At 35.1% G+C, this 27,318-nt stretch overlaps 2 protein-coding genes and 2 long non-coding RNA genes across 4 annotated transcripts; 2 read left to right on the top strand and 2 right to left on the bottom strand.

Annotated features, from left to right (window-relative positions):
- Nucleotides 1-874: 874 nt before the first annotated feature.
- On the bottom strand, nucleotides 875-3,294 carry LOC103411268 (uncharacterized). Its single transcript, XR_011571670.1, has 3 exons — nucleotides 2,928-3,294; nucleotides 1,607-2,135; nucleotides 875-1,355 (listed from the first exon to the last, which is right to left on the bottom strand). It is a non-coding gene; the product is annotated as an uncharacterized lncRNA (long non-coding RNA).
- Nucleotides 3,295-9,059: 5,765 nt separating this feature from the next.
- LOC114826948 (uncharacterized) lies at nucleotides 9,060-11,791 on the top strand. Its single transcript, XR_003775976.2, has 2 exons — nucleotides 9,060-9,474; nucleotides 10,959-11,791. It is a non-coding gene; the product is annotated as an uncharacterized lncRNA (long non-coding RNA).
- Nucleotides 11,792-17,391: 5,600 nt separating this feature from the next.
- On the bottom strand, nucleotides 17,392-20,352 carry LOC103411092 (BAG family molecular chaperone regulator 5, mitochondrial-like). The gene is made up of 2 exons (XM_029108746.2): nucleotides 20,326-20,352; nucleotides 17,392-17,925 (listed from the first exon to the last, which is right to left on the bottom strand). The coding sequence occupies exons 1-2, from the start codon at nucleotides 20,350-20,352 to the stop codon at nucleotides 17,392-17,394; spliced, it is 561 nt and encodes a 186-aa protein (XP_028964579.2).
- A 1,898-nt stretch (nucleotides 20,353-22,250) lies between these two features.
- Nucleotides 22,251-24,142, top strand: LOC139187431 (probable membrane metalloprotease ARASP2, chloroplastic). The gene has a single exon (XM_070805051.1). It carries the CDS (start codon nucleotides 22,290-22,292, stop codon nucleotides 23,823-23,825), a length of 1,536 nt encoding a protein of 511 aa, XP_070661152.1. The 5' UTR covers nucleotides 22,251-22,289; the 3' UTR covers nucleotides 23,826-24,142.
- Nucleotides 24,143-27,318: the final 3,176 nt, after the last annotated feature.

The raw sequence follows: 27,318 nt of genomic DNA, 5'->3' as shown, positions 1-27,318 counted from the left end.
TCATCAGAAACTAGAACTCAAAGACTAATAGAAACCACAAAGACAAAACATTTGATTCACGACATTAATAAATAGGCAATTGGCTAAAATGGTCAAAAGATCTCGTGTATTTCACCTTTGTGTTTAGAAGAGTTGTAAACAAAAACACTTCCCTTTTATTTGAAGGCATCAGGAAAGAAACAATCCCTTTTCCTTTCTCCTCTTTTTATTTCATAAAATTTCTCCATATCTGCAACTTGTCTAGAAAGAAACACTGCAGAACTCAAAAAGCCATCAACTCCCACTTAAAAGAAAGAAAACAGAGTTATACACATTTAACCTCCAAATCAAAGAGTTTCTATAAGAATGGAAGCACAGAATTATGCATGATCAACTTGAATTTCTTCTGGATTTCCTTCAGAAGAAGCGATTCGGGATCCCTTCGCTTTGCATCCCTTTGCGTCGTTTTTGGGCCTATTGAACCAAACTACACATCAGAAACGTTTCTGATTGATAAATCCTCTACAGACATACAGAATTTGATTCATGGCATTAATAAATTTAAAAGGATTTGTGGTACAAATACAATGCTGCAGCATGCTTCCCTTCAATCTCATCGACAGAAGTAGAATGGAGGGTTTCATTTTCCGCCTTCCCTGTTGTTTGTACCCAAATTTCCGAAAAGAGGGAAACACCTATATGACATGAAACTTATTTCCGGGCTGCCGAGCATGGACTAACCAAAGTGATTTCTCATTCTCAAAGCCCGTTTTCCCACGAACCAAACTTAGGCTAAACATTACACAAAGTTGAACTCCCAAATGTTCATCAGTTGAACTTTTAACACCCTAAATTTTATATAGTTTAACATACAAAAAGTTAGGAAGTTCAGAACTCAAAAGGAAAACCATCTAGCTCGCTTCATTAAATATTGGAAATTATAGGAAATACAAAATCTGCAAATTAAAGCATAAAATCAAACAGATTATTGTCGTTCACAAAAGCAAATAAAATGGAAAACTACAAACCAGGACTGCCACCATTGTTTTATCAAAGTTTAGGAAAAATAAAAGGGGCAGACTGATCAAGTGCACTATTACACATGAACAGAAAAGACTTGAAGTTGCTTAAAGGGGAACTCTTCAGTAGAACAATCTAGAAACTCCCGGGAGTTGGAGAGATCCTAGTGTTCCATACCAGAAGATCCATGTGGCATTGATCATGACCGTCAATCATCATCAACAAAAAGAACAGATCATCGTCATCAGCGTGGACCTTTTTGGAGGAAGGGGTGTAACCATCTGGCTTGAACTTGCCCGATCATGAGTGCTTACCATCTGCCCTTCATCCAATTCAACACGTGATTCTTCCAAAGCCTATTTTATTAACAAAATAGAACGCCAAATAATTAATTAATCCATGGAAAAAATCCAAATTATTAACTACTTAAACTATGGTGTTTTTATTCCAGCGGTATTCTATTTAATCTAATCTAAACTGGGGATAAATTAATTTAAATTTGGGTGCAGTTGAGGGAGTACATTATTTTAGAGCGCTTGACTATATGCGCACGAATGCGGTACTTAAACTACGCTGTAATATTAGAATTGGGCAAGAACTATCTTACCTGGCAAATGTGGTACCAAAGAGTGAAGGGAAAAACAAGCCAAGGTGCAGATAGGCTCTCTAGCTTGAGAAAACTCTCATTGAATTGGGGGAGCTTTGACTTTTGTTTGACTTCGACGTCTCCTATCTTTAGCCCACACTCTGTGGCCTTATTTACCTCCTCCGGCCACCACGTCCCTTCTCTTTCATCATGACAGAACAGGAGTAGTGGCACAATAATATTGCATGGCTTGAATTCTGCAGTCGACAGAAATTCTTGAGGAAAATGCAAAGTAACTGCGGCCACCTCCATGGCTTGAACTCGAAGGCATTTCCAATAATATTGGTGCAGTATTTCTTGGCAGCCCATGATTGCTATTTGCCGGTTCCATTTCATCAGTAAGCTGCCAATTACACCATCCAAGCCTTGAAATGAAGCCACATTCAAGCCCTCGTCAACAAGAACTCTGCTACCAGAAATCGGGTTTGATATATCGAACGGGCCAACCATTCTGTGCAAATTCAATCACACTGTGACATCCTCAGCTCCACTGAACAAACCAGATATGCATAGTAATCACATAGTCAAATTTCTACGAGCCTTTGGAACAATGTATCTTATACATACTATACAATGAATGGCGAAAAGGAACAAATATTATATATGTGTATTATTAAATCTTATAACCGGAATTAGACTATTGTTCAGAGTATCAATTCCACGTCAGGAAAAGAAGAGATCTTATATGTACTTATAAATAATTGGGTGGAACCTTAACTTCTACATGGTAATACAGCAGGTTGTGCGGCGTGTGAAGCCCATCGGCCACACGTGATCCATATCAATCAATTTGTGTTGTCTACGTGTTAGGCTTGAAAATTCACAACACGGAAAGGAGCATGTTGAGAGCATCAATCCCACATCAGGGAAATAATGAACCTTGCACATACATATAAGTAATTGGACTACTTTCCGTGCCAATTGATTTTTATAATGAAGCTTAACTTTCTTCAACTATAATTGAGTTTTGTTTCAAGAAAATACGAAGAATGATTTTCAGAACCCTTAATGATCAATGTCCTCCAATAATATTTATATAACAAAACTAAGAAAACACTATTTTTCTAATCAAAGTAACATTCCCCTGATTGGTTGTTCAAAATTCTCCTCCTCCATTGGAGCAATCCGAATACGAGACCAAATAAAACACAAGAGAAAATAACAAAAATCCAGATATATAGATTGTGCACTGACGCCTAACGGACAAAAACCAATATGTAAATCACACATGTGTGTGTGTGTGTAGAGAGAGAGAGAGAGAGAGAGAAGAGAGGAGACCTACCATGGAGCTCAAGGAAAGAGGTTGAAGAAAAAGAAGGAGAGGAAGTTACAAGCAGCAGCAGTTTGAGAGCGAGAAGCTTCAGCAAAGGCCATGATCATATGTACCATGACTATGATATTAAACCCTCTCTGCTTTTGTGATGGCTTATCTGACCATGAACAAGGTTTAAATAGTATCAGCACAAAAAAAAGTAGGTTATGTTTTCAGATTCATTGAACCTAGCCTGAATGGAGCTTGACCTTTAGCTCTCACTACTTTACACATGAGCATAAGGAATATTTATGGACACGCTGATGTTCCTTATAATGTTTCAGGACCCCCTTACCTATACTATAATTTAAGAGTATAATTTCTGTCAACCTCTTGTGAAGAATGAAAATTATGTCTTAATATATATATATATATATATATATATATATATATATATATAATATAAGCATAGCACGTATGCATGATTACTAACATATATAATAACAAAAAGATCATATAATGTATCAGATGATCAACATCACTTACTTACTACGTAATTTAATTGTATTTAAATGACGTAATTTAATTGTATTTAGATGACGCACTTGTCAAATAATCAAAAATATATTCTCAAACATGTAAACAAATAATTTTAACTACTTTAATTAAAAGTCATTGTATTGCGTTATTCTGATAATATTAAAATGTGAGAATTTGAGAACAATACTCTTGAGACATCGCGAGAATAGGTTTAAAAACTTGAGCTATATGCAAAGTTATTGCCGTACATGTGAGGAATATGAAGATTTGATTCCCATTATAATTGTTAAACTTTTCTATTCAAAAAGGAAGGAAAGGGTTTGTATATGGGACCCTTCTTTTCTTTTTTTTTAAACTGGGACCCTTCATTCTTTTTTTTTCTCCTTTTTTTTTTAAACTGGGACCCTTCATTCTTTTGCAAGAGACTGTACCTGCCCACAAGGATAGTCTCCATTCCAAGAGGATTGTGACACTGTCATATTGGCATATACTAGTTTAAAAAAGAAATTTCCAAGAAAAAGGACAAGGCCACATGAGAGCAATTCCACCCCTAAGGACTTTCCGCCAGCACCCAGCGTATTTATCCACTCAAATGAACAGTAATAGACTGGAGTGAACAGTAATAGGCCAAGGCATCTTCATCCCTAAAAAAATGCGTTGGTACCCAGCGCATTTATTTGGTGTGTTTTTTTTTTTTAAGTTTATTTTGGATAAGATTTTTAACCAATTTCAGATAAAATTTCAAATAAACTTAAAAAAAAAATACACACTAAAATAAAATTACATACTCATCAAATAAACTATAAAAAAAAAACACACTAAAATGAAATTACATAAACTCATCAAATACACTTTATTCTTCAACCACAAGTTTTTTGGTATTTTTTTTTTCACACAAAAAGTATATGAAAGCTTTGGTAGAAAGTGTAGAAAATATTGAAATGTGGTGTAAGGTAGAAGATGAGAGTTAGGTATTTATAGAAAAAATAAATAAATTTTTTTTTTAAATTTTATGTATTTTTTAATATTTTTTCTGTATGTTTTAATAAATGTTAATTAGTTAATTAACGTGGACCGTTGATCTGTGATCGAACGGTATATTTTAAAAGTAAAATTTAATTTTTTTTTACCATTGGAAATCCAACGGTCTAGAAAAACTAGCCGTTGGAAATCCAACGGATATAAGCATGCCACGTCGCTGATGGGATCCGGAGCACAAGTGGGCTGACAGCCCTGTCGGCTACTCGCGGCAGCGCCTGCGTGAAGCGCACGCGCCAGGCAAACTGCCCAGCTTCTTGCTCAGTCTGTTTTGGGCTGGGCTCTTGCCCAGCTCGGGCTGGGTACCAGTCAAATTGAGGGGTGGACTTGGTTGACAGGGTGCTGGCCCTGTTTTTCTCCTGGGTCTTGGGCAAATTCCACTCCAGTGGAATTGCTCTGACAGAATCTGAATTAGGGTTAGGATGTATGGCTGTTTGTGGCTCGAGGATGTCCCTCATGGTTCTCTCAGCCCATTTTTTGGTTGGATTTGTCCTTTTTTTTTCGAAATATTTTTTTTTGTTGAGACTTAAAACTCGATAGATAATATTTACGCATCTCATGATCTATCTCTTGAAAATAACATCTTTTTACTGTATAAATTTTATAATTGGAACCATCAAATCCTTAGTCTTCATTCATGTGTAAAAAATGAGTTATATGGCTCCCATCCATGAGCACATCTAAGAACTCTTCAAAGTGGTAAAAATATAATCACCACTTGAGCTTTGGAGAGGATGTGAACAAACCCAATTGGCCATGTGTTTTGTGAAGGCTGCTGCCTCACATCAATCATGGAATGGGCACCCAACGGCAAAAGCTAAAGGCACTCGACTTTTTCTTCCTTTCTTTTGCTTTTTTTTTTTTTTTTTTTTTCACTTTTCAGTTCAATTTCTATTGATGGAATAATCACTGATGTAATTACCTCTACAAGGGTGGAGGAGAATCTACCAAAGATTGAGACGACACATCATATGCATAATTTTGTTTCTTTTTATTTAGTAAATCCCACATCACAAAACATACCCATAATTTGGTGGTTTTCTTTTTAGTTTTTTAGAGGAAATTTTATTGATATAAAAAAAATTTACACTTAGTTACGGGGAACATAAACATTATCTTTCAAAATGCAAGAAAAACAAAATACAGGAAATTAAAGAGAGATACATAAACCTTACCCCTCTTGAAAAAGAAAATACAACAAAAATGAGGGGCATAAATCTTACCCCTCTTGAAAAATAGAATACAAGAAAAATAGGGGTACATAGGATCAAACCTCTCTAAAATAAAACCGAAAAGGTAAAAACTTGCATAAACCTTACCTCTCTTGAAAAAGAAAATACAAAAAAAATGAGAGGGCATACATCTTACCCCTCTTGAAAAATAGAATACAAGAAAAATAGGGGTACATAGGATCAAACCTCTCTAAAATAAAACCCAAAATGTAAGAACTTGCAAGACAAGTTGCAAAAAATAAAAAAATAAAAAAAATAAATCGAAAAGAATTAGGTAAAAAAGAAAACATCACATCAAAAAAGGGAGACAAAACTGCAAGCGGGCATGCCCAAAAAATATGAATGCAAACCCATATTGGTTAGTTAACAAGTGCGTGGGTGTGGTCTTTAGTTTGCCGAACTTAGTCACATGGATTTGTGAATCGATGTTGGGGCAATAATGTCTTAGAGGACATCTCTTCTAGCATTCGAAAAAGAAGTACTACCAAATCGAAAACTAGTTGGGTTGTGTATTGCGGAAGTTGATGCCCCATGGTGCATGTATATAGTCAATGCACGCTATATATTGAAATGCTAATTAAGAGTATTGAGGCCTTGAAGATGGGCCTTGGGTCAGACTAACCATTCATTCTTTCATTCTCACTGCCAAGACACATACCAAACCCCAAAGCAGTCCAATCTATGCCGTGCAATCCAAAAAAGTAGTCCAGTTTTAGTCCACTCCAACGCGCCATAACGCCCACTGTACATAAATGCAGCAGATCAGCAGATGTAAACTCCTAAAACATTTGGTTAAGTTATTGATTTGCTCAGTTATTTTTGGGAGATTGCCATCGGGACACATTGTAGCGCGGGGTATCTAACTTAGGGAGGTGTATTCAGTTGGAATTTTCTTGGGTTGCAACCAACATTTGCCGTAGAAAATCAATTAATCACTAATTAACTGTACAAATATCAGTAAACATTCCAATTTCTTCTTATAAATAATCCCCCTTGAAAACGGATCCGTAGTTAATTTGTACACTCGATCAACAAATTCTTTGAGATTTTAGTTTGCCGAGCCTAGTAATGTGGACTTCTAATAGAGGGAATAAAGGTATTGAGGAACCTGAAAAACCTTAGGGCATGTGCCTTAGGAATATTATATGCAGAGTTAGCCCCTTGGGTTTGAGGGTGTGCACGAGAGTGAAAGTGGAAACTACACCTACAACTCTAATTGGGCCCTTGCCTGGCTTGCTGGGCGGCATTGGCTTTCTAGAGCAAAGGCTGTAGCAATGCATATAATTGCGTAACATGACTTAGTATCTTCAATTGCTCTAGTCTTGACAAACCCTCATTATTTTACATGTGTTTATAAGTAATTAGAATACTCCTCATATTTGGTTTTATGGTGAAGCCTCAACTTTCTTCAAATAGATCAATGATTTGCTTGGACAAGTGCACTGCGGCAGCAAATTACAAGTCTTAAATTCGAGCTCCAATTTGGGTCATGTGATGTTGTTTCAAAGAGAATGACATGGCAAGTGCAATTCTCTATGCGGTGACATATATGACCTTTTTAATCCGAATTTCAACGTTTACTAGGTTAAAACACCATTATAAGTTTTAATGATAATTTTGGTATTTTGATATTATCGTATTCTGTTTTCTATTAGGATTCCTAGCAAGTCTAGGGTTGAGGTAGACTTTAAATGGTGTTAGGGTCATATCCTTCATATTATTCAATCTTAAATTTTGAGAATTTTCTAATGCTTTCTAATGGTTTCTTATTTTCTATTTTGATTCTCATATAAGTTCCTTAGATTGCATGATAAGAACACAATATCGGAGTTTACTGGTTTAATCTGTCCCAAGATATGCTGTAACAAATAACTCAAGAAGCTGAATTGGGTACATATATACAGAACAAAGTTAATTAACCTAATTTGCGTAGTCTGCTTAAACTACCCTAACAATGTCTGTATGCTCTCTATAACAGCATTACCAAACCATATATATATATATATATATATCTAGGTAGTTTGATCATGTTGCTGTCTAGCTAACCAGTTGGATACAATGATGCTAAGTGCATGGAATTTTGTGCTCTCCGGCAACATTTTCCATAATATATATATTGGGGTTGTACCTACTCACCTACCTCCAGAAATCATCACATACTTGGATTTAGCTTTAAGACTTTAATTGGGTAAGTGGGAACCAAGTCCTTGGAAAAGTTGGTCCAATATTTGAGTAGTCGCTAACAAATAATTATGGAAGGCAGATCCCTTTTCATCAAATCCACCTAGTTTGAGATCTGGGCCATTGAAATTTGATCAAACAGCTATAAACAAGGAACCCTTTTAAAAGTAATTGTAATAATTAGATCAAAATCCAACGGCCTGGATCCCAGATTAGGTGGATTTGGTGGAAAGGGATCCGGATATGATCCCTTTCCAATAATTATAATCTCTTAATTGCATTTTGATTGGTTAATTTGGGGAAGAGATCCCCACCGGATCTCTGCCCGTCAATTTGTATATATGCTTCTAGATCATCCCATAGAGTTCTTTTCAGCTTAATTGGGATTCCACGGCGAGTGCATCAGTAGACTTGGCCAGCCCTCTTCCCTCTTGGCCAAAACCAGAACAAAAAATAAATAGTAAAAGAAAAATCAGAATCAATGGTAGAAGGGCAACTTCAAACTACCCTCTACTTGACAATGGTTTCTCTTTCTCTTGTAACCATGAACACTATGTGACAAACATTTTATTGGATGGGTAATACACTTTTTAAGCATGGAGCAACATCTATCAAATATGTGATGCCATTAGACTATGTCTTAGTTGCAAGAAAGTTTTTCTCCTCCTTTACATCAAATGTGTGATGCTGACTTGTTTGTAAGTCCTTTTAAAATGACCAAAAATGTTTTTGGTGAATGGGTTCTTGGATTCTATAAGGACTTGAAGTGCATTCTGGAAGAAGCACCAATTATATGCTTCTACCAGCTGGAAGCACTTCAAGTGTTTTTTCAAGATTCATTTGCATAAATCACTTTCATCAAAAAAATGTTTTCAATTATTTTAAAAGTACTTCCAAACACACTTGCAAGAAAGTATTTTTCCTACTTGACATCTAATACTTAGCTGTAATTGAGAGTATATCTCTTGTGAATATAGCACTCATCACCTAAATGAGTGCCATATTTACTTGACAAATTATATTTCGGTTATATGCAAGAATCTCTCCTATTTGAGAACAAACAATGAATAGCCCTACGTGGAGTCCCTGACTAGTTAAGGGATAAGCAGAATAAAAATTCGGGATATGTATGAGTCAAAATATGGCCAAATTGGCATACGTACATAAACACAAAAAATCGTTTCGAGTTGGAACAAGTGGGTTTTATGAGCCTTCGGCTTTTGCTTCCCTTTAGGCAGCAGGTGATGTGGGCGAGATGCCAAAAGCTAGCTAATAAGTCAAAATAGAAGAAAGGAGATAAATGCATCAAACTGATTTTTGTCTATAAAAGCATCTTTTGAGAGAGAGAGAGAGAGCTGCAGTTGGGTTTTTCAGCAGTTACCGAGGAAGAAAGAGGCAAAAGTCTGGTTCAATTTCAGGTTTTGATGGAGAAAGTTGTGAATTCATAACGAAGGTATTGACGCGCCTCAATTTGAACGTGTGGCTGATATTGGAGACTTAACCATGCGATTCTGATTGAGCCGCGTCAATATCTCCTCTTGCATCTCTCTCCATCTATCCGTTCAACTCAACATCATCTATTCATGGTATGTTGTTGATCTAAATTATCCCCCTTCCTTCTTTGATTCCTAGTCTCATCTGTTTCTCTCTGGGTTTTATTAGAAACCTCTGAATGATTTAAGCGCTAATTTTTCTTTTAATTGTTGCTATATATATTCTTTAATTGGTATATTCTTTAATTGTTGCTATATACACACACTAGATTTAATTCTACATGCATGCTTCCTATTAGATCCATATACTTTCTCTGTATATCCAATCAATTAGGCAAAGAAAATTGAAATGATTATACCATACATGCATATATAATCAGCTCATCCCCGCTCGCTAGGGTTTGCTCCTGACTGATACCATATGTGTGTGTGAGAGAGAGAGAGAGAGAGAGAGAGAGAGAGAGAGAGAGAGAATTATTTGGAAATTGTAAAGGTGATGAAAAAAAAGCATGATGATGTAGGTGATTGTCATTCAAGAGAGTAGGTAGAAAATTAAGGACAGATACTCAGGTCGGGCCATGCCCTTCTCTCCCACTATATCATTGTATATTAAATTATCTTACGAAATATTGAAAGATCCATCCAACCTTTTCAAAACTCAAAAACAAATAAAAGAAGAGAGCACGTTCATACTTTAACACAGATGAGATATTCAAATTAGTAGCTTATGCATATGTTAAATAAAATAAATCTGGCAGGAACCTTCTAATTATTAAAAAAATACAAAAGTCATGGTCTAAATGTTCCAATTGTGTTGTGAGTACCGCATTACACTAAAGCAGGAGCAATGCTTCAAAATTGTATAATTTTTTAAGATCGTGTAATCAACTCATCATACACGCATGGTCCCTGTGCTTAGTTTTGTATATTATCCAACACACAAACGCATATATGAAACCAATGCTTCAAAATTGTAGAAATATTTAATTTGGGAAAATTGACTAGTTAGCCACTTGGCTTATTTTTAAGCATGTTTGTTAGAGCTTTTGATATTTTGTCTTAATGTTTTCTAGTGAGATAAGGATTATGGTCCTTTCATATTTTCTATTTTGATTAGGTTGCTTTCCTGTTTATTTCTGAATTATGGGCATGCTCACTTAAAAGAAATGAGACAAGGAAGGAACGGGAGAACTTAAAAATAGGGGAAGTAAGGAAAGAGAATCAAATCAACTAGGAGAAATCAATTTTTAGGTATTTGACTACGGATTTCAAAAGAAAACATACACTTTTTCTGATTCACATGTGTTAGTAAACATATGAAATTAAAGTTAAGAAGTTAAATGATTCTCATACTTATTTTTTTGTAAACGCTAGAAACTAAGGAACGAAAATGCATTCAATTCCTATTCCTTGTAACTAAAAATGCACTAGGTTTTTATATCATGTTGTAACTCAGTAGAATTAAGTTTGATAAGGAGTATTCTTTTCACGTTATGTAGTCGATTTGGAATAACATTATGAGTTCGTAATCAGTTTGTTCTTTTTCTAATTCTTTGATTTTCTGTTGCTTTCTGTAGCATGTTCGAACCTATTTTGCAGGACCAGCATGTATAAAGTGTACCAAACTTTGGCTGTTACCATTGACTCGAACACATAAGATAGAACAGTTCACACTTGTATATACCTTGAGTTCTAAACCAATTTCGTTTTCACTAGAGGAATATAACTGATCTAAAATTTCAAATGAAATTACAGAAAAATCTAAAAACGTTAAAAGTGAAAGAGACTTGGGGAGAGAGAAAACAGACATATGCATGCAGGACTGTCAATGAAAGAATCGTTTTAATTCGATATGGTCCAAGGGCTTCAGGAATCTCAGATCCAGAACCTAGCTGGTGAAGTGGGAACCATAACTGCAATGTGAGTAGGTCCTACGATCCTTTTCTTTCACTTGGCTTTGCATTAAAAATTTCCACCATCCCTGTCGATTACCAAGTACTAATTAACTTCTAGCTCTACCTAGAAGGTTTCTCCAACGGCTGGTCTAAGGAATCAACGTGTGTAGTGTTGTAGACTCATGGAGATATATCATCGATGGAAAAAGCAAATCTCTCACAAAACGTCCAATCGAATAGTTATACGTGTGGTTTATGGAAAGAAACTTTCATTTAGCCGATCATATATGTTTCCTTGTTTATATAACATATATCAAAAAAAAAGAAAAAGAAAAAAGAGTGTGTTGTGATTTACTTGTTTGTATATGTAATTGTATGTGTATGATCTTTATCTTTAAGTAATGAATGAAAGAAAGAGTGTACATATGAGTTTTCTCAATTTGTTACCAGACAAATTGGTTGGAAAACCTAACCTTTTTATTTACTTGTTTATAATATTTTGAGAAATTATTGTCTGTTGAGTTTTCGTGCTTTTACTATGATCACATCAGATGTGTACGTGTAATAAAATGTGTTGGAGGCTAATTTCATGTTTATGGAAGGACTAATTTACTTTCGCTGTTTCTTTTCATGTGGTCTTTCTCAATTTACCATATATCGATAACTACCGACATACTCACCATATTATTGATACAATATAATATGGTGATACAATATCTTATACTTCGATTCGATTGCATAGTTGTAAAAATTTTACTGGTAGATATCTACATAAAAAAGAAACGGTTCGGTTTAATACCATTATTAAAACCGGATCAAACTAAACCACTGAAAATTGATTTGGTTCGGTCGGTTTAAAGCCTATTGAATACATTAATAAAAAAGGGTCAATATTTGAACAGTTTTAATTTTCTAAACATCCACATAAGAATAAAAAAACATATGAAATTTTAATTATTAATGGTCATTACAACTAATAATATGTGTACGGTAAAACCTCTAAATAACCTATAATTAGTTGACATTATAAAACAAATAAATTAATAATTAAAAGATACATCATTAATTGGTCCAGATTGGTTTTGTTAACGCTCAAAACTGGTGAGGTCAACAAAAATCAGGATGGTCGTGTGTCGGCCCTTGGTGGGTTCAAGGTTTGCAAGTAATATGGAATTGACAACATAATTTAAGTGGTTCACTCCTCAAAATTGGGCTGCATACATAAGTCTCTTGAATATATTGAATATAGAGTTACAAACAACGTTTGGCTCAACACAATATATTTTCTCTCTCAATTCATTCAACCCCTTCTAAGGAGTACTTGTGCTCTTTCTATAGGCTCTTAATGAGCCTCAGGTCCCTGGGCTCAAGTCTTTCACGACCTTTGCATTTGCGCAAGCCCACTTGCATGCTTTCATGGGACAACGCATATCAAGCACCATGCTCGGCTCTAGAGTTGGTGGAAACCCGCACCCAAGCGCCCTACCTATTAGCCTTTATGTCCTATCATTGGGTTTTGCTCTCTTGGTTAGCCGCCATGTGGCCTGGAATTGATGTTTGAATAGGCCAACCTTTTGTTTTTGAGACCTTGTACCATAAAGTTGTCAGTGCATCAACTTGCATCTCGGCGGTCAGAAAGTACCATGCTCGGCCTAGTTGCTAATAGGCAATTTGGAAAGAACCCTGAGTTAATAGGTTTTGGTCGATTTCAAAACTATCAAAACCAAACCAAATCAAAAGTAAAATCGGTTCAGTTCGGTTTTTAAATTGTCTTACTTTTTTCTTGGTCAAAACTAAACCAAACCGACCAATATAATTCGAATTGGCCTGTTTGGCACTCCTTCCTAGATATCATCTTATTATGTGATATGATCCAAAATTTTGACCTACTTTTCAATTCATCATTATAAAACTTTTACTATAGCCTCTTGATATGTAGAACAATTTACATGATATGAGTACACAAGCATGTGGTGTCCCTTCTCAATAAAACAAAAATATGTGGACTAAAACTTAAACATATTTTTATCTTTATTTCATTGATGGTGTACCTATGTCATACAATCATTCTTCTTGATATGCCTTCAAACGATCATTTTCATTTTTAACCCTAACCATCATTTTCATTTTTAACCCTCTAATCACTAATATTGAAACAAAAGGCACTGTGAACTAGTGGTACTTTCACTTTACATGTATCCATAAACCTTTATAATGAAAAGAAAAGAAAAAGCAAAGATTTGAAGAGTCAATACTAGGAGAAGTAATGAGTATGACAATTGTGTCACATGACCTGCCCACCCAAGACACACAGACAAGACTCTAGCATTTAGATCTCACATGGGCACACTTTGATAGACCTTAATGAAGGGTCTCCTATGGGCGTGTCTTGGACAGAAAGATGCCGCAATGCAACTACTCGTATCCGGGACCTTCTCCCCAAATCAAGGAACTTAGGTCATGTTACTTAAATAAGATGATATCACGTCTTCATTTGCTTTTCATATAGAATTTTACACATAAACATTTTAAAGTATCAAAATATAGTATCAATAATATGAACTAAATATCGGCGGTAAAAAATTGGGTAGTTGGACATGAAAAATGAAAAAATTATCTCCCCAGTAGCAGTAATGTTTGGCCATGTATTGATGTCAGAGAAACATCATCAATAGCATTAGTTGCTGGTAGAAGGGCCCTTCGTGAAGAAGATACAAGCCAGGGATTTGGATCCTCTCCAAGGTAATTGGTCGGATCCTTTTGATCAGTATTTGTGGACCGTTAAAATTTTATTCAACGGTTACAATTATTATAATTTTTATAGGGTCTCATGTTTATAGCCGTTAGATAAAAATTTAACGGTTCACGAACACTGATCAAAATGATTCCGACCATTTACCTCGGAGAGGATCCAAATCCACGAGCCATATATGGGGCTGTTTGCAAGGACCCATGTCCATCTTTTAATTATCGATGATTTGGTACTTTTCTCTGCCCCATTTGCCCCGAGTCCCGCTTGGCAGATACGTTGGGATTTGGGCGAAAACCATGGCCATCTTTACTAATTTTTTAACCTTTTTAATTTTAATTTTTCACTTTCAGCAGGGTCCTTAATAATTTGTGTGACAATTTTCAAAGGAATAATACTTGATTACTTAAAAATGAGTAAGAATTCATACTTAATTTTTTTTAATGTTTTAATCATAGAGCTTTGTGCTTGTGATCAAAATCATTCATATTATGAATCACACTGTAAAGATCATCTTTGCAAAAAAATTTAAAAAAAAAAGAAGAAAAAAACTAAGGTCGTTTAGTCAATCTATTGTAGCAAATACATAGACAATGTGTAATGCTTTTACTAATACCGTGTATTTGTTTTTAAACAATTTGATGATTAAACGATCTTAGTTTTAATTATTTTTTGCAGAGTCGGTTTTTATAGGGTGATTTATAATATGAACGGATCTGATTATAAAACATGAGGTTCTATAAATTGTCAACAAATAATTTTGAAAATTTTTGAGTAGGAGTCCCTACTCATTTTTAAGTAGCCAAATATTGTTATTTTCAAAGTGCCATTTGTAAAGCCAAACAGTAGTTTCTTCCTTTCGGAATGCTAACTTTTGCAAGCAAAAATCCTTTTGTTGTAGCCGTCTTGTTAGTCTTGTTCATTCCAAACAAAACATCTTCTACTTTTTTTAATCTTTTGCTAGATTTTGTGTTTGATCCATCAAGTTGGTCAATAAATTGGTAATGATGACCTACCTAGATAATTAATTAAGAATACTTATACTTTTATTTATGTAGTTTACACATTTTTGTGATTATTATCATGATATTATAATGTAGAAGTAGAACGCATCTTGATTCTATACATATAATGAATCATTTTTATTACTTGAAAATTATAGTGTGACACATATACAGATGTCGTAATTCTAAATTTATTACATACTCATAGATTGTCACATCCCGGCCCGGGGCGGATCACTTCCCGGGCCCGTTCCACCACCGTAGCACGATATTTTCCGCTTTGGGCTTACCATTCCCTCACGGTTTTGTTTTTGGGAACTCACGAGCAACTTTCCAGTGGGTCACCAATCCTGGGAGTACTCTGGCCTTCTTCTCACTTAACTTTGGAGTTTCTACGGAACCCGAAGCCAGTGAGCTCCCAAAAGGCCTCATGCTAGGTAGGGATGAGAATATACATTTAAGGATCACTCCGCTGGGCGATGTGAGATGTTACATAGATCATCCTTGCAAAAATTCAATTTAATCCGAAACAATTTGTCTATTTAATTATTACGATGAAATTTCATTGTCTCTTATAGAATAATGTGTTCGTCAATTTATTTGAACTCAATTAAATGTCTCACATATTTCCAAATTGGCTAATATTTTGTAAGAATGATCTACGAGGTCCAACTTAAAAAATAAACGATTTGAATTGTTGAAGTTCGTTGTGATATAATTCCCACAACTAATTCTTATTTAAAAAATAAAAATGAAGATTCCTTTTCTTAAGGGCCTCCGTCAAACCAATATATGAAGGAGACATGATCTTAAACCCTCATGCCATCAAACCTCAAGTGGGCCAAATAAGCCATGGGGAGTCAACTTAGGGCTGGTTTGGTATTGCTGTGCTTTGAAAAAAAGCTGCTGTGAGAATAAGCGGCTGTGCTGTGAGAATAAGCGGCTGTGAAATAAATCAGTAGAGTGTTTGGTAAACTTTTTTGTAAAAGTGCTTTTGGAAGAAAAAAAACAGTCTAATAGTGGGTCTTTTCATTAAAGAAGCGCTGTAGCTCCGTGTGCTTTGAAAAAAAACCAGTTTTCCAAAGCTGCAAATAGCAGCTTTAGCTTTTTCCTTTGATTTCAGCTTATTCTCACAGCAGCTTCCAAAATAAGCCTTTTTTTTTCAGTTTACCAAACACCTAAAACCCTCACAGCTTTTTTTCATGGGTGCTTTTTTTTTAAGCACCCCACTCCCAAATTAGGTCTTAGTTTTAGGGTCCGCTACCATCAAATGAAACTTATCATAAAATAAATAGGGTCATTTAATCAAGATGATTCCTGAAATTGAAAATCAATCAATGTAGTTCTTGAAAATAGCTGTTGCAATTCAATATAATCATTTTGTCACAATTTTGTTAAAAATTCTATTAAGTGCTAATGTGATGTGGCATATAAATATGTCCCATAAATTTAATTAAATATTATTATGTGAATAAAAAATATTTAAATAATAAAAACAAAAATTATTTTTTTATAATTAAAATCTAAAAAAAAAAAAAAAGAAGGAATCATTGAACACTGTTCATCGGCAGCAGGTCTGCTGTTCCTAAGTTTTATGTCTCCTTCTACCTCTGCTTCTTCATTAGCGACACAGTACTGGCTCGTCGAATTCAATGCAATCTGTTCCGTTGCAATTGCTCGCCCAGAAAGAAGAAAAATTAGGGTTGAGAATGGGGATGATCGCATAAAGGATGAGAAATTAAACCTCATCAAGGCACTCAATTTGCCTAAAAAGGCAGCAGGATTGGTTCGGAGTGAACACCCATCAATCAAAGTGTTTGGCGGTGGAAGTTGGAGGCGAGGCGGGTTGCGATTCGGTAAACAAAGGAGAGAATGAGAGAGAGACCTGAAATAAGGACAACTGGGTTTGTTGAGGCTGCTTTGAAGCTCTCCATTTTTTTTACTGATTAGGTGGTGAGTCTTCCTTTTTTTTTTTAATTATAAAAATAAAAATTGTTTTTTATTTAAATATTTTTAGTTCACATATAATATTTAATTAAAGGGCAAAAGACTATTTACTACCCTCATGTTTCATAGTTTTCAACATTTAGTACATCAATTTTTTTTCGTCCCAGAGTCATACCTAAAGTGTAAATTTTGGGACAGTTTTATACATCCGTTAGTCAAACTGTTAATTCTCCCATTAAGTGATGACGTGGTGCCCATGTGGACAATGATTGGGTGCCACGTGTTATTAAAAATATTAAATTATTATTATTATTAAATTAAATTTATTAAAAAAAAAAAAAAAAAAAACCCTGTCGTCTTCCCCACCCCAACCCCCTCCCTGTCTTCTAAATATTAAAATTTAAAAAAAAAAAAACTAGAAAAACCCCATATACTGAGCGCAAAACCTCTCCATCTCTTCCCATCTTTTGTCCCTGCACGCCTCATCCTTCATCTCCGCAAGGACGTCGTCCCAGTTCCTCCCAAACCCACCGTCTCTGCCACCCCATAAGCCATCCACGTCTTCTGATACGATTGCGTCCACGATCCGACGGCTCACCTTTCTCCTCGCTTCCCTCACCGCGAGGTCCGAGTCCAGCTTCAACAGCAGCCACATCAGGGACTCGTTCATCCTTAGCTTCTCGCGCTTGCTTGTCCTGACGGAATCAACAGTTTCTTGCCGTTGGATTAGGCGCTGGAACTCATCGGCCTCAGAGTGGACGGCTACGATTGTTTTGAAGTGGGTGCGGATGAGGTGGGCCCGGTAGGCCGATTGAATTTTGATGGCTGCGGTGGATTGCGGTAAGTGAAGGGTGATGGGAATTAGGGCATTCGAGGACTGGATGGGAATTTCGGTGGTGGCAGGAGGGGTCTGCAACTGCGAGAGGGTTTCATCATCTTTGGCTAAGCCCTGGTGAATTTGAGTGAGTGAAAAAGGGTGGGGGTGTGTAGAGAAGGAAATAGGGTGGGTGCGGAGGGAGGGAGGGAGGGTCGCGGGTGGGGGGGGGTGGGGGTGTTCTGGGTTTCTGGTTTTGTGGTGGGGGACGCGGGTGGGGTGGGGTGGGGTGGGGGAGGGGTTATCATTTCTGGGTTGCAGGGAAGAAGATGAAGATGGGGGATATGGGTTTGGGGGTTGCGGGGAGAATAGAGGATTTTGGGAGTTGCAGAAGGATGGGGGGGAAGGAGGGGAGACAAAGGAAAGGTTTTTCTAGTTTTTTTTAATTTTTTTAATTTTAATATTTAGAAGATTTAGGTTTTTTTTTTTAAAAAAAATAAAAAATTATTTTTTTGCTACGTGGTAGCCACATCAGCACAAATGTGGCAGCCACGTCAACATTTAACAGACTAATGGATGGAAAATCTAACGGAGGTGTTATTTTGAAATAAAATGGTACTGGAGGTATGAAAGTGAAATGTTTTAAAGTTGTTGTATGAGGTTGTAATAGACCACAAACCTGAGGGGCTACTATGTAATTTACCCATAATTTAATATTTTTAATGACACGTGGCGCCTAGTCATTGTCCACATGAGCGCCACGCCATCACTTAACGGGAGAATTAACAGTTTGACTAACGGATGTATGAAACTGTCCCAAAATTTACACTTTAGGTATGACTTTGGGACGAAAAAAAAATTGATGTACTAAATGTTGAAAACCATGAAACATGAGGGTAGTAAACAGTCTTTTGCCCTTAATTAAATTTATGGGATCCATGTATATGTCACATCATCACATAATATAATTTTTGATGGAATTATGACGAAATAATTACATTGATTTGCGACACTTAATTTTAGGGATCATTTTGACGGAGTGGCCCAGTGAGTTAATTTCAAGAACCATTTGTGCTAAAAATCCAAATAAATATGATAAACGAAGGGCAATGGCAGGTAACAGGTTACAACATTTTCCTATTGACTTTAGGTGTATTTTTGCCCACTATTCTCAAGTGGTGATAATTTTTAGCAACTTACTTACTAGTTACTACTATTAGATAAATTTAAATGTCGAGATATATGTAAATCAAATGTCCCCAGTTTCTCAAGAGAAAGCCTTGAAATTGGACTGTCCAACAGAAACCCAAGATCTTAAAGTTGTAAATTATAAAACCCCACATGAAAATTAATTAAACCAACATTTAATTTGCTAAACCGATTGTCGTGGCAGCATATGAGCTTAAGGCCTGGGGATTCTCATTGATTCAAATATATGCAATTACAAGTTTGACTTTTTTACAATTAGAAGAGATTAGTGGGATTTGAGACCATCACATTTTGATAGCAGATGACTTGGTCATGGTGGAAGTAGATGAGGGAGTTGGGAGATGGAGGGCTACATCGATGAAGAATACAGAGGAGAGGGTTACGAGTGGTGGGACCTGGATAAACAAAAGTGGAGTGGTGGGACCCTTTTTAATTGGTTACCTTCTCAAAAAGATCGACTCTGGATCTTTGTGTCGAGACTCTGCGGACCGAGATATTTTCACCGTTCAAAAGATAGAGAGATACAGACAGTTCAAGTTTTTTTAGTTTTTATGAATTGAGCCAGTGAGATGAGCTAATACGAACTGTATGATTAAAGTTGAGTGGTCTAAATCTCTTGATCGGTGAGGTTGAGACAAAGAAATCTGGAGTGGGTTTTAATTCGGTTACCTCCTACCATTTTTTAACTTCCAATTTTAATTTAAAAAAAATAAACAGTAGTATCTAATCTACATAACACTAACTAGTTTTTAGGGTAGTATGTCTGCCTCTTTTCACTGAAGTTCAATTGCTCGACAAATTTAAAATATTGTCTTGCAAAATAAAAAAACTTTAGTTTTATGCATTGATATGTCTATATCTCTAATTACTCTCTTATAATCAAATAGTTTAGCGTTTAATATCCTCGACTGTGAATCAAGTATTTCATATAATTAGAGAAAGATTTTACACATGACAAATGCATAAGGGTAATTTTATTTGAACTCATATAACCTCTCTTTACACGCAATTTATTATATACACCCATCTTATTTTTAATCAAACTATTAATATCTCTTTAAACCCTAATTTACTATCTAGACTACCCTCACAAATCTAATTCAATATGTAAATTTAGTTTTCTCTTCTCACATTCTCTCCTCCAACAAGCCCGTCGTCTTCCCTTTTAATTCTTCATGATTTAATAGAAATCGAAATTAATAAGAATTGGTGAGAATTAATTTATCGTTTAGGTTTACAGGAGAATGACATAAAGCCACCCTTTATGCTATTACCATGTTGGAAAAGCTTGATCTTCTGAGGCTAAGTAAAGGAGTGCGTGATTACCATGTTGGAAAAGCTTGATAACACCATTTTTGGTCACTTTCTGATGCTTTTATGAGCAATTTGGTTATGGAACGGGAAGATTGAGCAGTCCAACTTGACTTATGAGTCATTATAGCTATTAGACTAGTTAGTTTCTCGTAGGTTTTAACTCCTACTGCCGTAGGACCAACGATTATCTGTAGAAGTCGTGGAAATGCAACCGAAGTTAGCTGTTTAAATCTGGTGCTGCTGCGATAAGGCTACGAGATTGATTCATCCATAATGAAGCCATCCACTTCACATTTTTTGCCAACCACAACCAGCTCTTAGTTGAAATGAGTTCATTCGTTTATATATAGAACGAACTAGGGCATGTTAAAACTACTTATTTGCCCCACTAGGCTTCAAAGGTGGAAGAGGGTTCATTCGTTTATATAAATCAATTCATACCTTAGTTGGAGGATTCAAAACTCCAGGTCACCATCCATTCGCAGAAAAGAACTTGCTCTTTTCTTACAATTTTAGCCAAATAGAACGTTAGAAAAGAATTGCATGATGGTAAATGTTTAATTATTGAGTGTGTGTTTATTGATCAATTTTAGTTTTATTATTAGTTTTCATTTTGTACATTATGCTAATTATACAATAGAGTAAAAAAGACAATTCACATTTAAAATTTAAATAGGATGTAGAAAGAGGTTACACGAGTTTAATCAAATTGGATCACACATCCTTCTTTCTAGGGGCTTTTTGATATAAGTGCCTGAATTTTCAACTCTATAGACTAAACGTTTTTTGGTTTTAGAGATTTAATTAAACATTTTTCCTACAAATTTGGAGTCTCATCTATCATAAATATCCTTTATTTGTACCAAAATTACAGATCTTACCACTGCCTAAATTCTTCACGTCAGGGAAAAAAATTGCAGAGATATTGAAACAAATTCCTACACTCTAGCTCCTTTGATTCCCTCTAAAGATAATTATAGAGAAAAAAATGATTATATACAATTTATTAAGGAATAAAATACCCTGCCGTTTGATTTATTTATTTATTTTCCTTTCAATGAAGAAATAAAATATCATTTAAGATATTTGTAGTAATCCATATATAATTTTTTGTAGTACTTCATATAAGAAAATAACATCGAGAATAATCCAAACGTACCAATAAAAAATAAATGCATGAAAACAAACCTACTAAAACCGGAAATAAATGTACTAGTAAACAACGTTGAACAACAAAAGTAAATGTACCAATCAACGATATGTATAATGTTAATCGTACTCATATGATACTAAATGGTACAATCCATAATGTATACAAAAACAATCGTAACAAAATCGTGAAAAAAAACCTATCAATCAACGAGAACAAAACTAAATGTAGTGGAAGCTAAAACTAAACGTACCAAAAGCTAAAACTAAACGTACCAATCAACGATATGTACACCCAAAAATTAAAAATAAACGTACCAATCAATACAAAACGAATATATGATAACCAACAATAAATATACCATTATCACTAATCAACAATATGTACAAATTCAAACGTATACAAAATAATTATCTAACAAAAAGTATACTAAATAATAAACAAACAAAAAAATCTAAGCGTCCATCATTTCAATTTTAGGATAAAAAAATGTTTTGAACGAAAACAAAAATTAAAAGAGATAATTGGATAAATATGTTGAGGAAAAAAACCAGAATTATCTCCTAAAAAAGAGTCCACAACTCCTAAAATACATGAATAAAAAAATGGCCGGATAAAACAAAATAGAAATACTGATGTGGCCTGCCAAAGCATGTTGATCAAAATTCTAAAAGGTATGGATGTTTAATAAAAGAAATTTAAATTTTAAGCGTTTAAATCTAATTAACCCTTCTTTTTTATGGAGCACAAGGGCCGAAGGCCCATCTAAAAAGCACAGAAACTTCGACCCAAAAACAAAAAAAATTGCAGAGAGAACGCCACCCGAATGCTGAAAAATAAGAGGGAGGGAAGACAAATGAGTGAGTTGAGTTCCCCTCCACAAAACCCAAAAAAGGCAGGAGATTATGAATTATCCAATCCCTCCTCCATCACAAAACCAAACCTCACCTTTTTAACAGCCCCTATCAGAAAACCACCGAAAAAAAGAACCATGATCGTTAACCTCTCAGCTTCTCTACCCTCCTCTTCTTCGTTCTCTCTCATCAAGTTGTCCAATTCCAAATCCTCCATCTCAGGTTTTCCATCAAAACCCAAAACCCACCTTCCAAAACCTCCGTCTTCTTCCATTTGCTACTCTTTCTCTTCTCCAGACGTCGGTTTTCAGTGCAAGGATCGATTTTTCATCGAAAATGGCAGGTACCCACGTGGGAAAAGGTTCAAGTTTAGGACTTGTGCGATTCCTGGGTTCGACCATGGCAACTTTGAGAGTGCTCAGTCGGTTTTGGAGGCGGCTTCTGTGCTAACGGCCATAATTGTTGTTCACGAGAGTGGTCACTTCCTTGCTGCTTATCTCCAAGGCATCCATGTAAGTAAATTTGCAGTTGGTTTTGGTCCAATTTTAGCTAAATTCAATGCAAACAATGTGGAGTATTCTCTTAGAGCTTTTCCCTTAGGTGGTTTTGTGGGGTTTCCAGATAATGATCCAGATAGTGACATTCCAGTTGATGATAAGAATCTGCTTAAAAACAGGCCAATATTGGATAGAATAATTGTGGTTTCAGCTGGTGTGGTTGCCAATATTATTTTTGCCTATCTTATAATCTTTACTCAAGTGTTGTCTGTTGGTTTGCCTGTACAAGAGGCCTATCCTGGGGTGCTTGTGCCCGAGGTTCGCCCCTTCTCCGCTGCTTCCCGAGATGGGTTGCTTGCCGGCGATGTGATCCTTAAGGTTAACGGAAATGAATTGCCAAGAGGAGGTCCTAATGGTGTGTCAGAGATTGTTGATGTGATTAAGCAGAATCCCAAAAGAAATGTGGTTCTTAAGGTTGCGAGGGGACAGCAGGATTTTGAAATTGGGATCACCCCGGATGAGAATTATGATGGAACAGGCAAAATCGGAGTGCAACTATCGCCAAATGTGAAGTTTACGAAAGTTAAACCCAAAAGTGTTTCAGAAGCTTTTAATTATACTGGGAGAGAATTTTGGGGCTTGTCATTTAATGTTTTAGATAGTTTAAAGCAGACTGTTCTTAACTTCTCGCAGACAGCTAGCAAGGTTTCAGGTCCAGTTGCAATCATAGCTGTAGGGGCAGAAGTTGCAAGGTCGAATATTGATGGACTCTATCAGTTCGCAGCCTTGCTTAATCTCAACCTTGCAGTAATCAACCTTCTTCCGTTACCTGCTTTAGACGGTGGTACCTTGGCTTTCATCCTCATAGAGGCTGCCAGGGGTGGGAGAAAGCTCCCTCTAGAAGTAGAGCAGGGGATTATGTCATCAGGGATAACTCTTGTTATTTTCCTAGGATTGTTCCTTATTGTTAAGGACACGCTTAACCTCGATTTTATCAAGGACATGTTGTAATTGCTTACAAAATCTTAGAAGTTTGAATGAAACTTGGGTTTCGGGAAAGCCCTGTGGCACTGGCATTAAATCATCTGATGTGTGAAGAAGGAAACAAACCAAGAACTTTGGGGATGCTTGACATATATGGTTACTTTGATTCCACAATGTGTAGGAGGTACTTCTGGCATCTTCTCTTTTCAAGTTGTTTCACAAAATGTGGTTCTTTATGGTCCTGTAAATAATAGTTTTTTTTTTTAATAAATCCCGTTGGCAACATTGTCTAACATTTTTGTTTTGACTCATGATAGTCCATGAATATAACTGTTAATACTCAAGTTCTGTGGCAAATATTTGGTAATTGAGGTTGTGCTTATCCGAAAATGTGTGTGTAATACAGAGGAGTCATCACTGGTGTTTGATTGCTGCAATACATAAAAAAAAAAAGGTCATGAATCTTACGAACACGCTCTTTGTGTACGAAATGAAACACCCTGAAGTAATGAGTCCGGCTTTGTTAGATTTGACGGATTCAAGACCTCTATTGGGACTTAGCTTTGTCAAAAGCAAGTAGAGTCATAGCATTTTTACCAGGTGTGGTTTGCACTTCTGTTGTATTGTGTTGGAATTTAATCACAAGTGGCAGCAACTTGAATTCACGATGCAGAAGGAGGTTTCTCGTATTCCGGAGAATCAGTGTAGTAAGGTTTTCTGTTTCCAGCACAATGAGTCGAAAGAATTGCGGAATTGTCTTGGAATAGAGATTTAGTACAGACCAATAGATACTTTCAGACTTCATGTTGGAGTTAGCTATGCTGAGTTGGTCTTTGAAAGTCAATTTTCCTTATTTGAATGCAAAAGGCACCAATTAATTTCAGGATCATATGGTGTACTCTGGTACCACTTTGGTCTTCAGATCACTCCTTGAGTCGTATCTAAGTTGAAAAACTTCCATCTCGTGGGTTGTATCATGCCACCCTGCTCTATCTAATAAGAGAGAGAGAGAGAGGGGGTGGCATACATCCGTTTCATAGAATTTACATTTCGTATCTGGGTCATAGTTTTAAAGGCTTCTAGATACCTTTTCACAGAGCTTTCTGGCGCATTTTGATGTGGGACTATAAAGTATTGTTGAGATTAGGCTAAAGTTGTTAGGAATCCAATACAAATATTAGAAGGAGGGATTTAGAACATTCTAGAGCATTGCATTTGAGAGAATTTTCAAATGACTCCATGATATGTCTCATTTTGTTTGGGGCTTTTATAGTGCATGTGTAGCTAGCTTGTAGTGCTTGGGTGGTTTCATTGATAATGTTATAGGGATTTGGATCTCATCTAGATCTAAATTGCGGGGATCATAGGGATCCTCACATTCTAACCGTTTATCGTAAATTGTGCAGTCAGAAATTATTTTAAATTTTTTTATTTAAAATTAAACACAAATAGTATCTAGCGAAAATTAGCCGCACGATGTACGATGAATAGCTAAGATGTGAGGATCCCTAGGATCCCCACAAAGAGAATCCAAAGAGGATCCTCATCCATGTTATAGTAGTGGTTTTCAACTATTATATTTAAAGTTCCTTGGTACTATTAAAAGATATAGTTCATATTCGACTTTGTTCTTGATAAGCCTGAAAGTCATTTTTGGGCCACAATCTTTTTTACTCCATTGTTGTCTCGTGATTGGAATGTTCAAATTCAACCTAGTATACAATTTTTTTTTTCGAAATCCAATGTATATTTTGTTATATTCAAATAAAAAAAAATCTACATAAGTCATAAGGTTTGAAGTTAGATTGGGTCCTTGTAGTTGTAGGCTTGTTTAATTTAAATTTGATTTCACATCCTTTCTTGTATGTTTAATTTAATTTTGTACAAAGTAATAAGTAAAAAAAGAATTGGATTTGCAACTTATGCAATGTCTACAAGAAAAGAATACTGGTATTTCATGAAATTTTATACAAAGTATTTTATGGGACTCATTGCATGTTAAATTTGTAACTTATGCATTGCATGTTGCCTATAGCATTCAACAATACTCATTGCATGTTGTTCACTAAAATGCTTGTTAATAATTATTGTGGACGTTGTCTTCACTTGATTGGAAAATATGTATCAACAAGTTTGTAAAGTATAGTAAAATTCAAACTTAAATATTATATAAGAGTCATTAAAAATATCATATAAACTAGACGAATCTTCGACATCTAACATGCATTAAAAATATTAGTTGTATAAATATGACATTGATACGATGTTTGACGTAACTAGTGATAATTACATATATAAATTTGATTGAGTAACAATTATAAATGTAACTAAGTAACAATTACAAGTGAAATTAAGCAATAATTACAATAGCCTAAATCATGGATCTACAAATTTTGAACTTCAAAACTAAGATAAATAATTTCATTGTTTACTAGTGTGATCAAATTTCACCTAATACTTACAAATTTTAGGGAAAAGAAATTTCTTATAAATTGGACTCACAACTCATTTACAAATTTCTAGAACAATCAGCATTCCATTTAGATTCTTCCATCACAACTTCAAACAAAACAATTCATTTTAGTAATCAGCATTTCATTTAAATAATAAATTCATTTTGGTCAATTTTGATATCATTTACTAAAATGAATATAGTTTTAATCAATTAATTTTAATTCATTTTAAATAAACAAAACAATTCATTTTAGTAGTAATAAATTAATATGGTCATAGATGAATTGATTCATAAAAAAACATCATATTTTATTCTTGGTTGATATAGTTTCATACTGCCACTTAAAACTACAGTTTAATGATACTCTTTTTTACTTGTAAGTGAGGTTTTAGGTTCGATTCTCGCCAATGATGAATTTGAACCATATTATTGTTAGCCTAATGTGAGATTTAGCCCACCCCTCCTAATATAAATAATATCATTTGTTTAAATTTTTTTTTTTCATACCAAACAAAGCCCATAGCTAAATATAACAAAATACGATTATACTTCTATAACTTTGAGGATGAAATTCAAGGGACAAATAATTGTGATTGACTCAGTTGAGTTTCTCTCAACATTGTTTACTTATATTCCAAATAAGTACTGAACTTTGCAGAAACAATATTTCCTAAAAACGCTAAGTTCAAGTATAATTAATACAGTCAAAATGCAAATAAGTTTTCAAGGAAAGGCATTAAATTTTTATTGAAAAAAAATTCAGATCCTTGATGGAAATAAAGGGAGTGAATATAAAGTAATAAAAAAGATATAAAATAAAAAAGGCTAAATAGTCAAAATGGTTCCTGAGATTTGTATGAAATCCCGTTCCTGGATTTCACTGTTATAATTTACGTATTTGTATTATTGAGATTTTATATTATTTCTCGAGAATTTATTTTAAATTGTTTGGATTTAGATTTTAATTAAACTAGTTATGAATAGTGAAGTTTGAAAAATAATTATTTAAAATTCGTTGACCTTTTGAGATCACAAGTAACGTTTTCGAATAGGTCTTGAAGTCAC

Source organism: Malus domestica, chromosome 09 (assembly GCF_042453785.1).
Source record: "Malus domestica chromosome 09, GDT2T_hap1".
NCBI lineage: Eukaryota > Viridiplantae > Streptophyta > Magnoliopsida > Rosales > Rosaceae > Malus > Malus domestica.
This window is presented reverse-complemented; position numbering and strand designations above follow the sequence as displayed.